A 14539-nucleotide genomic window follows, 5' to 3' on the forward strand; every position below is an offset into this window, starting at 1 on the left:
AAATGTAATTTGGGGTCACCCCAGATTGATTTCATTTCAGAAGTTATTGAACAAGTTTTTTTTTTTTTGGGGGGTGTCATGTTTTCCCTTGGAGGTGTACACTCTGCAAACTTGAGCTGTGTTGCCGAAATGCTCAAGCAAGTCTGTGCTACAGGTCACACCATTTCTTCTTTGGCTGATTCCAGCCCAGTGCTGAGCTCCAGCAGAGCCCTGGCAGAGCCCAGAGCAGCCTCAGCACCCACAGAGCCCAGCTGCAAGGAGAGACACCAGATACTGCCTGTCAGCTGAGGGCTCCTGTCCCCTTGTGCCAAGGCCTGTGGTGCCCAGGCCATGCTGGCTGTGCCCAGAGCTGCCCATCCCTGCTGCCTTTGGGAGCAGAGCAGGAAGGCAGGACATGTGCCCAGCCTGCAGCCAGCCACGGCACATCCAGCCTTCAGCAGCTGCCCAGAGCCAAAAAGCAGCTGGGCGGCCAACTGAAGAATTCATTGCATCTGCCCCAGCAAAGGGGGAACCCTTCGTGCCTGGCCAGGCCATGCCATGCTCAGATCTGGGAGCATCCCCATGGCTGTGGACTCACCTGCAATTTGGGCATGGAGCCTGGCTTTGAAGAAGGTGCCAGAATCAAAGTCCATCATCTTCAGCTGGCCAGGCTGAGGAAGAGATTGTCATCCTTGAGGTTTTCCTTGGTGTCTCCAGCAGCAGCCCCACCAGGTACAGCTTCTCCAGGGGCTCCTTCTCTTTCCCTGGGGCCAGACCAGGCTGTCAGGGCTCTGCCCAGGGCCCCAGCCATCCATGAACCAGACAAACACAACCAGCGGGGATGGTGGCCACCAGTGCTTGCCACACCAGGTCTCCAGCTCAGCTCCAGCCCAAGAGCTGCGTATTCCCTTCTGCTGACCCCTGCTCAGAGCTACAGGCAGGACAAAACCAGTCTGGTATGCTTTGCCACTGATTGCCAAGAGATGTGTGGAGCTGTTACCTGCCAGGCCCCTGGATCCAACTGTGCACATGGATCTCTCCCATCTTCTAGGGCAGAGGAACACCCTGCACCCAAGGATGACAGAAAAGCTCTTCTAAGGATGGCCTGTCCAAGGGTTGCATGGACAAACACCCCTTAATGATGTCCTGGCACTCTGGGGAGAGAAACCAGAAATCACCAGTCAGCCCAGCGTCTGATGGCCAATGCTGCGAGCGCTGCCCGTCTGGCTGTGGCCAGCAGCTCGGGTCCAAACACAAGCAGGTGCCTTCTGGGCAAGGGAATGGACTGGCATGGGCAGCGATTTTCCCTGGTGAACCTGGGAGGAAGCTGGGCAAGTGCAGAAGATTGGGATAACTCCGGCATGAGAGAACTTGAGGTGTGTCCCTGATGATGCTGCCAGCACTGAGAAGGAACGGCCAAGGCAAGCGCTGGGAGCAGACACATCCTGCCGCTTTCTGCTCTTCGACGGACACGGAACTCACTTGTTCCCCCAGCTCCAGAAGACTTGATGCAGAAACAAAAACGTTCCTGCAGGACCACCAAAGGCCAAGGGGCTTTTGGCCACTTTCCCTTCCACACCACTTCTGGGCAACTTGCTCAGAGGAAGAACTCTTTCTTCCCCTCTTCCCCATTGGCCTGAAGACACTCTGCTCCAAGAGAAAGCTCCCGGACATCGGCGTATGACAACAGCAATTTAATGTTCCTATAGAGGGTGGGAAAGGAAGTGCTTGCAGAGGAGAGGTGTTCCCCGCAGGTTCAGGTGGCCCCAGCAGACACAGCCTCCCGGATCACTTCTCCACGGCGCCGCAGCAGGACACTCAGCCACGGTAACACAGGAAAGGCCGCGACTTCCAGAGCTGGCGGAGTTGGTCTCGCATCTTCTGGAGTCCAGAGGAGGGAATGCTCTGTACAGCTAAATTGATGTACAGAGTTTGAAGTGCCAGGCATGAGACGGTAGGGCTGGTGTCATCCGTCATGTCCTGAAGGGCTGCAAGAGAGAGAAACAGAGCCACAGTCAGAGGGTGGATCTGCGGGGACCTGGGCAGAGCCTCCTGCCACGTCCATCCCACGCAGCTCCTGCCAGGGCCTGGAAGAAGCAGGACAGAAGAAGGACGAGCTGGCAGCTGCTGGCCAGGAATGTCCCCCAGGCCCCTGAAGAGTGTCTGTGTTGTGGCCATGCTGCCCTTGGTGAGCACAGGTAGCGGAGCCGCCCACGGGCAGGCCAGGGAATGCAGCTGCCGGTGGCAGCCCCCGCTGAGAGACCGCGGGCCTCACTCACCCATGCAGATGATCCGGAACTCTGGCTGCTGCCCTGTCAGGTAGCGCCCGGCGATCCCTTGGGAACACAGAGCGAGTCCTGCCTTCAGAGCCACAGCTGCCGCACACGGGTGCTGCCAGCCCTGAGGCCACAGGGCCTGCTGGCCCGGCAAGGCTCAGCCCGGGCCCCTGGCACAGGCTGCCGCCCCAGGTCATGGCTGCCAGAGGGTGGCAGCGGTGCCGAGGCCAGCCAGGGCTGCAGATGCCTGCGCCCAGGCTCCTGTTGCCGGTGCAGAAGACGGTGCTGGGGCCGAGCTGCGGCGGGCTGGGGCGGGGAGGGGAGGGAGCAGAGCTTGGGGCTCACCGATGAACCTGACGGCCGCCTCTCGCAGGGGCTCCTGTGGGCTCCGCAGGTATGGCAGGGCCTGGCGCAGGCGCTCGGCCGCACGGCTCCTATCCTCTCCCAGCTGCAGAGAGTGGCAGGGCACGGAGAGAAAGGGTTGATGAGAGCCCTGCCCCAGGGCCGGGTGCTCCCTACACCCTGCACTGCTCCCCCTGCCCACACAGCCCTGAGGCCTGGCCAACAGCCGCAGGCGCCAGGCTCGGGACGGGGCAGAGGACCCAGTGAGCCATGGTGCCGCCCCGCAGCAGAGCCCAGCTGGCTCGGGGCTCCATCGACATGAGGCTCGGTCAGAGGAGCCTGGAGAAAAGCCCGCACGGCCCAGGAAAGGGAGTGGTGTGTCTGCGTGGGGCACTGGGAAGGGGCCACAGCTGCCAGCCCCACAGACTAGGTGCCATGGGCAGGCGGCTTCTCCAGGGATTGGGCTGGGGATTCCAGGCCGTCCTTACCAAGCACTCGGCCAACCTCCACATCTGATCCGTCTTCAGCAGCTGCTTGAGATCCTTCCTCTTCAGGAACCTTACTGCAGAAAGCAGCGTTTCCCGAGAGGCCTGCAGAGCAGCAGAGACCCAGAGATGGCACCGCAGCCCAGGGCACAGGACCCGCATCTCTGTGCCGAGGCCAGCAAGAGGCTGGAGCCCGTCAGGTGCCAGGGGGTGGGCAGACAGCTGAGCCCCCTCCCACGGAGACACCAGAGGCCAGGAGGCCTCACCTGTGCCACACGCCCGTTCTCATCGTGGCAGTGGAAGAAGAGCGGGAGCAGGCTCTCGCTCACATGCTTCTTCAGGGCCTTTTTGTCCTTTGCCACTACCAGCGTGATCACGTCTTGGAAGAGGCGAATGGAGAGCAGCTGCACATGGCTGTTGTCCTGTGGGAAAGGAAGCAAAAGCCCTCCGCATCAGCTGCTCCAGGTCCCGCTATGCCCTGGCCCAAGGCAGCATCCAAGTGCCCGTGGCTGGGGGCACAGAGCCTCACATTGTCAAAGAGGTGCCAGAGCGCCTCAGCCAGCTGCAGGGCGATGGGGCTGGCTATTGTGAGGTCTTTGTGCAGCAGCAGTAAGCTGAGCACAATGAGGGTCATCTCCACGATGTCTTCGTCCGCATCCCACAGTAGTTTCGCAAGGCTTTCAGTCAGGTTGAACATGCTTGGATCCTGTGTGCAAAACAAGGCTGGGCCACCCCACGCTGCTGCTGCAGGGCTCAGAGGCCGAAGGCCTGTCCCAAAGCACTCGGGCAGCTGAACAGTGACCTTGGAGAGCTAGGAGAGCATAGCTGCCAAAGCCCAGCTGAGCCCTAGGGGCTGCTTGCCCCAGCCCCATGCTGCCAGCACAGCTTCAGCTGCTGCCTCCTTCTCACCATCGAAGTGAGCACCACGAGGCCGCGGAGTACCACGCGACGCATCTCCGTGGACTCACTCTGCAGCTGACTTGTCAAGATCTCCAGGACTTTTTCACCACATTCGCTCAAGTCCAGGCAGTCCAGGACCTGAAAGGCACAGAGAGCAGGCGCAGAGGTGCCCAGGAGCTCAGAAGCACACAGGGCCGAGCCAAGGCAGCAGCACAGGGCACGGGCACCGTCCCGGGCAGCTGTGGCTACCAGAGGGCAGAGGGGTGGGAGGCAGCTCAGCGAGGCAGCGATGGCCATGGGACTCACCTCCACCAGGAACGCCAGGGCGGGCAGTTCCCAGTCTGAAATGCCTTCGCTGAGCAGGTCAAAGAGGCAGGATGCCATGCCGCAACACCAGATGATGGAGACGCGGCGCATCTCCCTGGCGGGGAGAAAAAGGCACCATTGCCCCTGAGCCAGGTGGGCAAACCTCTCCCAGGGCTGACTCACAGAGGCCTGGTCTTCTCCCAAGCACCCAGGGGATGCTTTGGGAGGCGGCTATTCCCGGGCACCCTCCTTTGCCAGCCTTTTCCAGTCTGCTCATCCCTCCCTTGGTGACAAGGCCCTGCCGCCCATGACCACAGGGACTTTGTGGGGAGTTCTGGGCACAAAGGAGAGGGCTGGGGGGGAGAACGAGGTCTCACCTGGCCAGAAGACGCACTGCATAGTGGTGGGTGTCAGCACAGAGCAGCGTGTCCCAGGCACGCTTGCGTTCCATTGACACCACCACGTGCTCATAGCGCATTTGGCAGAGCAGGGCCTTCAGGGTCTGCAGTGCAAAGCTGTGTGCACAGCAAAGCCCAGGTCACGGTCGGGAGCCCTGGCTCCTGCCCTGGGGGCATGGGAGGGATGGGGAGACTGCGAGGACTGGCATGGAGCACCTGTTGGGGTTGGCGGCGAGGCCGTGTTCCTCCTGGCATCCCTTCCAGAAAGTCTCAACCTCTTCTGGCATCTCCTGCGTGCTGATGTAAGCTTGGAAGAGCAGACGCAGAAAGAGATTGGGGAAATACTCCAGCACGACAGGGGAGCGCCAGGTCAGATTGAAGACTCTCCACAGTGCCACGGTTGCCTGCAAGAAATAAAACACCCAGAGACAACGCTCAGTGCTGAGACATCCATGTGGCAGGGCTCCAGCGTGCGAGGGAGAGGCCAGGGGGACACGGGCAGAGCAGCCGGCCTGGTGCCCCTGAACCCTGCCCCTAAGCCAGGTTTCAGCCCAGTGCCCGAGGCAGGGAGATGCAGCTGGGGGAGGACAGAGAGCTGGCTGCTTGAGAGGCGGCCTGGGGGCTGGCAAAGGCCGGTTCCAGAAACTCACAGCCAGGGCAAAGACTCCTGCATTGTCCCCATCAGAGGTGTACACGCTGTACACTGGCCAGGCGCTGAGCGCGTCGAGGAGTAACTGCAGCGCCGGCTCCGCAGTCCTGCTCGAGGACATGATGGTTCCCCACATGGTCGCGGCAGCTCTGTGGGGTCAGAACTCTGTGTCAGGGCAGTCTAGGCCACAGCCCCGTGGCCTGGGCAGCTGCAAGGGCCCACGCCGGCCCTCAGCCCTGGCTCTGCCCACTGCCCCGGGCTGGCAGCGGCCAGCCAGCCCACGTGGGTACAGGCCCTGAGGGGCAGGGAAGGAGCATGGCCCCAGGCTCAGGAGCTGATGTCCCAGCACTGTAAAACAGAGGAGCCAGAGGATCCTGGAACTCCCCGCCCCGTCTGGCAGTCAGCAGGAACAGGCTCTACTGGGTGACGGGCTGGTGAACCCTAAGCCCTCAAGGCACGTGGGGCTGCCCTACCTGTCACACGATGGGGCCCAGCGCAATAGGGTGATCATCACGTCCGAGGGGTATTCCTCGGTCAGCTCCAGAAGGGCCTCGTCCAGCCTGTGCCCAGCAGACTCATTGGCCGTGAGCCACTGGTGGATGTACCTCACCATGGCGGGCACCTGCAGAAGGCACGGGGAGACTCGGAGACCTGCCAGAGCAGCAACTTGCCCAGCTTCCCCTAAGAAGTGCTTCCCTTCCAACCACATTGGGCTGGGCCTCAAGAGCCGAGGGAGCCCGGCATAGCTGGGTCGAGGTGCCACAGCAGTGCTGGGGCGATTGAGCCCTTGCCCCAGGCTGCTTACTTGCGTTGGATCGGAGACACCCTCCTCCACAAGCAAATCCAGCATGGCAGCACCGGTCTCAGCATTGAGGAACAGAAGGTCCGCCAAGAGGCCGGTGCCCACACCAGCGGTCTCTTCCTGCCAAAGGCACATGATGGAGTCACAGAGGGTCTGCAGGAGAAGGGCAGGAAGGGAGGGAGCATCCATGGAGCACTCCAAGCCTGGTGCTTGGCTGAGCAGTGACAGCAGGCCCAGCCCAGGTAGGGATGGCCACAGGTACCTGCGCTGTTCCGCAAAAGCGGCCAGGGGCGGCTTCCTGCTCTTGTGTCCGCTCCTCGGCTGCATCTGGCAGAGAGCGAGCACAGACAGGGCTGAGGGGCTGCAGGAGAGGCCGGAGAACAGAGCCCAGCCCTGCGCTCCCCAGGCAGGGAGAGCCTCGGCATGCCCCGGGGGATGGAGCACAGCTGCCAGATGATCCAGCCCAGCTTCTGTCTTATCCATGGGCATGTCCACAGGGATGGGATGGGGCCAAGCTGGCTGCAGGCTCCAGCCCTGCAGCCCAGCTCTGACACTCACCCTCCTGCAGCAGCTGGAACTGCTCCAGTTCTTCAGGCTGCTGTGCTGAGGGAGCTCCAGCCTCTTCCTCCTCCACCCAGGCCAGCTTGGTCATGCTGGGTGGTCTCTGCTCCATGTCACTCTTTGCAGTTATGAGTGCCTGCTGAAGCAGAGAGGCCTCGGAAGAGCTGAAGATGAGCAAGTGCTGCAGTCGTACCTAGAAGGCACCTGCAACAGAGGGGCCTTGGGAATGTTACAGGACAGTAAGTCCTGCAGTCTGTCCTCAAGGGCACCAGCAAGAGAGAAGTCTCTAGAAAGAAATAGGACTGAGAGTCCCGCAGTCTATCCTCGAGGGCACTGGCCGCAGGGATGGCAGACGCTTCGGAAATGCTCCACGTCACCGAGTCCCGCAGCCTGGCCTCGAGGTCACCTGCACAGAGAACGCCTCGGAAAAGCTCCGGGTCAGCAAGGAATGAGTTGGCTGTGTGGGGGCTCCTCACTGCACTGCTCTTTCCCGTCCTGTCCCGTTGTGTGCATCGAGCACTGTGGCACGGCTGTGTCACTGTCAGCACATATATCACGACGTGTCACAAAGGGTCACCATGGAACACTCTCTCCCTTACCATCCCATGGTGACCACGGTGCACTGTGTCACAGAGAGCCCCAGGACACACCCCCACCCCACCCAAACTGCCCCAGCTTGCATGGAAGACCTTGCCCCAAGTGTTGAATACGCAGCTAGCAGGAACTTTAGGAACAGCCAAACAAGAAGCAGCTGCTCCTCTGCTCTGCCTGCTCAGGGCAGCAGAATGAGCCCCCATGGCTGCCAACGGAGCAGGGCAGGAAGGGCACCGGGGCCTTCCACTGGCCCTGCCACGGCCCCTTTGGGACCAGTCCCGGTGCTGGGGGGCCCGGCCCACTCACAGGGGCGTGACACAGACACGGGCAGGCATGCTGCTCAGTCCCCTGGGGCATGCTGCCATCAGGAGTCCCTGAGGAGGGGGTGGGCATTCAACTCCCTCTCGGAGGAATTGGTGGCAGCTCAGCTTGCCAAGTGCTTGCCACATCATCTTTATGTCCTACTCCATGCTGGACTGTTCTGTGTTCATCTTGCTCACCTCCTCATGGAGACCCTGACACAAACCCATGGCCTAGGACCCCTTATCCTTCCATTTGGAGCCCATCACACAGCCAGGTCAGCAGGGATGGATCCAGCACCTCCTGCCCAAGCCAGGCTCTGTGCTGGATCATGGAATCCCCTCTGAAAAGCAAAGACCTGCTGCCCTCTGGCAGTCTGAAGTCATTCCCCTGTTTGTCCTGGCCCTCCAGACGCTTGTCCAAAGCCCCTCTCAGTCTCTCTTGGAAGCCCTTTAGGCACTAGAAGAGGCTCTAAGGTCTCCCTGGAGCCTTTCCTTCTCCAAGCTGACCACCCTCAGCTCTCACCCTTTCCTCACAGGAGAGGGCTCCAACCCTTGGAATATCTTCATGGTCTCCTCTGGATTTGGTCAAACAGCTCCATGTCCTTCCTGTGCTGAGACCCCAGGGCTGCAGGCAGCTCTGTGTCACAGCACATGTCGCAGTTGAGATGGCCACCATACACAGAGAATCACCACACAATATCAGAAAGCTCCAACCCACACACTGTAACACCTCACTTCTTTAGAAGGCTGCAAGCATCTGCCCTTCTTCTCCTTCAGCCCAACCTTTCATAGTCCTCCTGTTCATGCACTGCACCTGTGTGCCCTCTGCTCCCTTTGGTGGTTGGTCAGTGCCCCTGGGCACTCCAGAGCTCATTGCTGTCAGTGCTGCTCAGAGCTGTGCCCAGTGGGATGAGGCTGGGCCCAGCCCCACTCCCAGTCACCACAAACTGTGTGCCTACAGCTTTGCAGATGTTCAGGTCTCACCCTGAACTCCCTGTCCTTCTGCCCACGCTGTGTGATCAGCCCAGCACATGGTTGGTTTCTGGGGGTGAGTGCACATGGCCAAGGCATGTCCAGCTCCCACCCACCGGTATCCACAGCTCCTCCTTGGCAGGGCTGCTCTCAATCCCTTCATCCCCCAAGCTGGACTGATGCTGGGGGTTGCCCTCACCCAGGTGCAGCATCAGCACTTGGCCTTGTTGAACCTCATGAGGCTTCCATGGGCCACTTCCTCAGTTTGTCCAGGTCCCTCTGCATCATTCAGTCCTTCAGGTGAGGCATTGCACCCTCAGCTTGGTGCCATCTGCAAACTTGCTGAGGTGCACTCGATCCCTTCATCCATGTCATTCATAAAAATATTACACAGTACTGATCCCTGTATAGACCCTGAGGATCACTTGCTTTCTCCTAAGTGTACCAGGACACTGGAAGACCATGTGGGACAAAGTGGGTGGCATCATGTCAAGAGACAGTGCTTAGGATCACCACGGTCATGGCTAAATCTTGGATCTCTTTTTATTGCATGTAATAAACCAGTCTGCATTTGTATCTCTCTTTTCATGTGCTGCAACTCCTGAAAAACAGAAAGAGATTTCCTCCAAAACAGAAAAATAATCTCAGAAAGTTTTCTTGGAAGAGTCTGGGGCTGCCACCCAAGATGTCAGGTCCCAAAACCATAGATCAAAAGACTCCAGATGCCTGGGATGAATCTTGAATAGATTCCAAACCTGAGAGTTTCTCGAAAGGAAAAAAAATCACCTCAGCTAACATCCTGGGAGTAGTCTAGGACTGACACCTGGGATCTCTGAAATCAGAGATCAAAACACTCTAGAAGATCCCTGGGAAGAGTGCCAGAGGACTCCTGGAAGAAGCAGTTTCTATCAAACAAGAATTGTACTGAATATATCCTGTATCTACTTGATCTCTTCTGCATGTGCTCAATCCAAAATTGCAGCTTGGAGCAGATTTTAACAATAGGTGAAATCCACACAGCCATGTCCTCTCAAAACACATCACCACGTGACACTTGAATAATTCAGTTTCAGCAAGAAGAAATTTAAATGCAGAGTAATATCACAGACAGGTATAAAGAGGTCCATAATTTGGAAAAGGCAAACAGGGCTGAGTTGAGACAGCCTGAGTTGAATCTTCTTAAATAAATAAGTTTTTCTGTCTTGCTTATCTGCATGAGCGTAAGCAGCAGGATGAGGGAAGTGATCATTCCCCTTTAGTGAGCTGCTTCCTTGATTACATTTTTCTGTGGCTAAATGCTTTAGAGGAGGCACAGGCTCCCAGCATGGTTTGGTGGATATGGTGCTCACACGTCTGGGGACAGGCAAGCCAAACCACATGACATGAGGCTGCTGTGCCAGCTCCCCTCTGCCTGGGACACACACTAGCAGACAGAAAGGAGAATACAGTGAAGTTCCTCTTGCATCACCCTTAGCAATTTATTATCCCATCTGACTTCCAGCTCTGTCAATGACCTGTGAATGCCCCAGGGCACCACGGTCTGAGTTGGGGGAAGCCTGGAGCCCTGGGCTCAGGCTGTGCCATGATGCCAACCACCTCACAGCTTTCTGCTTCAGCTGCCCCTTCTCCAAGGGCTGGTGGTGACTTCACCTGCGGAAGGTAGGTGCCACCAGCTGGGGGACAGAACAATAAGAAAATTAAGCAAAGCACTCCTTTTCTTACACATCTGGGGGAGGACAGGTGTCCTTCCCCTCCCAGCATGGGCTCCAGAGTAGAGCGAGTAACTCAAAGGCCATCACTGGCACCCACAGTACAGAGGTCAGCTCAGCAGGGATTGTGCGGTGCCCCCCAAGCCCCAGTGGTGGGCACAGGGGAGACCCCAAATCCCACACTCTTGGTATAGACAGACAGACTGTGACAATAAAGGCAGCCTTGCGACCCAGGATGAGAGTCTGTCCAAATGTGAAATACAACACAGCTCGGCAGCTTCATCTGATCTTCAAAATGGTCTGAAAAGGCACTTCACTCCCCATCTGGGGATGGGGAACATACCTGGAAAAAACCTTAGAAAGGGAATGTTTAGAAGAGGTTCAACAGCAAGCAGAGGCTCTGCAGCACCGGCACAGCACCCTTCCCTGGCAGAGGCAGCAGTCCACATGCTAAGGTCAGCATGGAGATGTCCCATGCAACACACACCGCCACGGCCCCACACAGACACCGGGATCCAAGACAAGTCCAGGGCTGCAGGTTCAAGTAGACAGGGCTCCCTGCTCCTCCTGCCCTGCCCCAGCCGAGGGGCTGGCTCTGGCTCTGGCTGGCAGCTGCCCAGCCAGGGGGCTGTTGGGATGCAGCCGGCAGAACCGCCCCAGCGTCCAGATGGGGAAGATGTTGCGGTACGCGGTGTAACTGATGGCACACGACTTGTTGAACACCCCAGCAATGTTCTCCTGAGAGACAAGCAGAGAGCAGAATGGTATGAGTGACAGGGGACTGCTGCGTGTTCAGGAACTTCTTGGAAAGACTAAAGATGTACCTGAGGCCAGTCCCCGTTGGGCAGCTGCTTATCCATCAACACTTTAATGCCCCTTTCCAGCACACTGATGTCAGGGTACCTACAAAGCACAAGGGAAATGTAAGCATCTTTATCCAAACATCTGCAAACCCTCATCCACATGTCTGGGGAGCTCAACTACCTCCAGGCTGCCCTGAGCTTGCCCCAGGCATGCTGAGTGCTTTGGGACCCTCCCCACAACCCCAAGACACTAAATAATATGAATACGGCACCATTTTCCCAGGCTGGAGGCCTGCAGTCATGATCAAAAGCTTTGCTTTGCACTGGGTCACACCAGCCAGGCCCAGGGCCACCCAACCCAGCTTGATCTCTTTTCCCTGAGCACTGGGGCTACTCTTACCTGACAGCCATGAGCCCCAGCAGGGCCCAACAGGTGTTGTGGATCTGTGACTCGGCACTCTGCACATATGTGTGCTTCTCGCAGGACTCGAATCATCTCCCCACCTGCCATCTGCCATCTGCTTGGAGATCAGGAACTGGCAGGCCTGGCCCACTTATTGGCAGACAGTCCTGCAGGGATGGGAGCCAGAATCAAGACAGGACTGGGGACAGAGAGTATTTGGATGCTCACAGTTCTCAGCTGCAAAGAGAAGAAGTGCCCATGGCTGGGACTGCCCTGAGTTTGAGGGTGAGGCAGCAAGTATGCCCTGGCCATACTGCAGGCACTGGATTTGGGAGGAGCAGTCCCTGAGGCAGGAGAGCCCATGCACAGCCAGGGATCCATCCAGCTCCACCACAGAGTCCTGCCCTGGCCCAGGAGGTAGGCAGGGCTAGAGTACCCAGACATTCCCTTCGCACCCGTCATGGTATGTGTGCTGCATGCTGGCAAACGCCTCCAGACCAAACCAGGTGCCGTAGGTGAAACAAACCCCCCAGCTCCTAGAAGAAGGGGAGAGCAGCACTGTCAGGGGTGAAGGCCACAGGGAGAGGCAGGCTGCAACACAGCTGTGTTCACAGCAGAGCAGAGCCAGGCACAGAGCTACAGCCTGCCTTCCCCTATTACCCAACCATGCCCAGTCCCACCAGCACCTGCTCCCAGCTAACTCAGGTGTCAGCAGAACTGGGACCACAGGAGCTGGAGCCACCCCAAACTTCTCTGCGTCTTGTACCTGTTCTGCCTGGGCTGGAGGGAGGTTAACTGAGAGCAAAGCACAGCAGCTAGAGGAGGATCAGCCCTTCTTTTCCCTCCCACAGATCCTGCCAGCCAGGAATGCTTGCCATGATGATCCCTCTCCCACTGGGGCAGCCAGAAGAAAACGGGGTGCTGGGAACACCACCTACCCTTCCCAGGACCCATCCGCTCGCTGCTTCTTGCGACAGAAATCCAGGCCCTTCTGCAGAGTCTCCCTGGACAGGAAAGAAGTCATCCATTTCAGAAACAACTCAACCTCAGTGTTTGCTTCACTGGGGGCTCCATCAGCCCCTCTGAGGCTTGGATGGGTCCCATTATTGGAGGGCACAAGAGACAAGAGCATGCCGACAGGCAGCTACATTGTTTAGGAGGCCATGGCAGGCAGCTTGGGACACTGAGCCTGCCTTCTCCCCGGGCCAGCTCTCATCTCAGTGCCTCACCTGATCTCCACGGCTTGGTGCTCAGGGAACTGGCTCTGGAAGTGTCTCAGTGCCTGCATGACAGCGGATGTGCATTCCACGTATGTGTAGTCAATCATGATGTCACCTGCCAGCAGGCAATGGGTATCAGTGCCACAGCCCCTGTGTGGGCAAGCCTCCAGGCCAGCTGCTGCCAGCCTGCCCCAGACCCAGGGCACATTGATCCCCTGTCAGGCACCCACTGGGCATGGTGAGCCCAGGCCACTTTGTCCCTTCTCAGTGGGCAGGACAACCAACCCCCAGAGCTGCCCTTACCAAACACCTCCGAGGGGTTTAGTAGCTCCAGTAAGTGGCCTCCTCGCCTGGTTTCATAAGTGGCAAAGCCTCCATCAGAGTTCCTCATGCTCAGCAACTGCCCAGACAAGCAGAGAGGGGGGGTGGTACAACCTCATGGGCAGTACTACTCCAGTCTGGCCCCAAGCCAGCTGTGAGGATAAAGTCAGACCTACAGATCTATGGGGCAGGCAGAAAACCAAGTCCCAAACCACCGTGACAAAGCAAGCTCAGTCTGGGCCATCACATGACATTAGGTCACATAGGCAGCTCTGAATCAAGTGAGGGTGGAAACCTCCAGAAGCACATGGCTTTGGATCTGCTGTGGTTCTCCAAAGGGAAAGCAGAGCACCGTGTTGCTTTTGGAAAAGCTGAGCAGAGCTGGATGAAGCTGAGCAGGAGCCTGAAGTGGCACCTAAAGGCCTCTCACTGCTTCTGCTCCATCAGCCTGATTGCAGGGCTCTTTCAGAATACGTTTCCTGCAGTGCCAATGCCATTGATGAGAAGTGATTCCAGCACAAAGTGCAGAAGACTCAGCCCCTGAGCTGTGACTGTCAGCTGCACAAAGGGAGCCAAACTGGCTGAGAGAGGCAGAGATTCCTACCAGGAGCCAAGATTAACCAAGGAGACACAGGGTGTGGGATAGACTCAAGGCAAAGCAGGAGAGCAGGTAAGAACTGTACAGCCCTCAACATTCCTCTCAATCCAGAGCTTGCAAGAGAAGGAAACTCCTTTGGGATAGACACCATCACTGCATGGCCAAAATCAGGGGACAATTCCCAGCACAGGAAGATTTCCACCATCTTGCAGAACAAGGTGCTGAGTAATTTTCTTCTGCATGTGCTGCAGCAGAGAACTTGCTTTGCTGTACACTGGGGGAATGATAGCACTCTCCTCTTCCAGCACAGTGTCAAAGCTCCAGGTGCCAGCACTTACCTTGTCCTTATTAATGAGAGACAGCTCCATCTCAGAGACCTCCCGAGCGACGAAGTTCTGAAATACCAGCTCTGGTGGGGAAACCCCAAACCAGCTCTGTTTCGGGGCAGCTGACGGCAGCTGGAGAGGTGAGAGAGAGCAGGGAGAGCTTCAGCTGCTGGGAGGAAGGTTCATGAAGGAGAATCTTCCACTGATCCCCAGGGAAGTACAGACTCTGGGCGAGCACATCTGCCCAGCCCACACTGGGAAAACAGTGGCTCACCCACCTCTGCTCTGAGTGATCCAGAGCTGCTGGGCCACACAGAGCAGGCTCAGGCCAAGCTGCTCTTTTGGCATCTATTTCTCCAGGTTTCATTCTCCACAATGCCAGGCAGCACTTCCCTTAAGCACAGCCCTGTGCCCATGTGGTCACAGAGCTCTGGGGCACTGACTGAGCACTCATGGAGTAAGTAAAACCCATGGATTTACAGGAGACTCAATGGGAAACAATTCTGGGATGTCCTTTACTCTGAGACAGGGAAACGCAGGCCCACACAACTGCAAATATCTTTTTTGCTCTAGAACTTAGACCTATCAGTAAG

General features: G+C 57.7%; 2 protein-coding genes across 2 annotated transcripts; both read right to left on the bottom strand.

The window, feature by feature from the left end:
• Positions 1 to 1658: 1658 nt before the first annotated feature.
• LOC132334716 (maestro heat-like repeat-containing protein family member 6) lies at positions 1659 to 8316 on the bottom strand. Its single transcript, XM_059860806.1, has 14 exons — positions 6696 to 8316; positions 6141 to 6464; positions 5809 to 5957; positions 5337 to 5484; positions 4903 to 5090; positions 4666 to 4803; positions 4289 to 4403; positions 3992 to 4120; positions 3612 to 3788; positions 3349 to 3504; positions 3086 to 3187; positions 2601 to 2703; positions 2259 to 2315; positions 1659 to 1967 (listed from the first exon to the last, which is right to left on the bottom strand). The coding sequence occupies exons 2-14, from the start codon at positions 6462 to 6464 to the stop codon at positions 1798 to 1800; spliced, it is 1956 nt and encodes a 651-aa protein (XP_059716789.1). The 5' UTR covers positions 6696 to 8316; the 3' UTR covers positions 1659 to 1797.
• A 768-nt stretch (positions 8317 to 9084) lies between these two features.
• LOC132334857 (lanosterol synthase-like) lies at positions 9085 to 13003 on the bottom strand. Its single transcript, XM_059861037.1, is given in 7 exon segments — positions 9085 to 11013; positions 11100 to 11178; positions 11479 to 11572; positions 11575 to 11623; positions 11918 to 12017; positions 12420 to 12485; positions 12711 to 13003. Coding segments are annotated over 7 exon segments (684 nt in total). The 5' UTR covers positions 12809 to 13003; the 3' UTR covers positions 9085 to 10815.
• Positions 13004 to 14539: the final 1536 nt, after the last annotated feature.

The sequence above is a fragment of the Haemorhous mexicanus genome, chromosome 16 (genome assembly GCF_027477595.1).
Source record: "Haemorhous mexicanus isolate bHaeMex1 chromosome 16, bHaeMex1.pri, whole genome shotgun sequence".
Lineage (NCBI taxonomy): Eukaryota > Metazoa > Chordata > Aves > Passeriformes > Fringillidae > Haemorhous > Haemorhous mexicanus.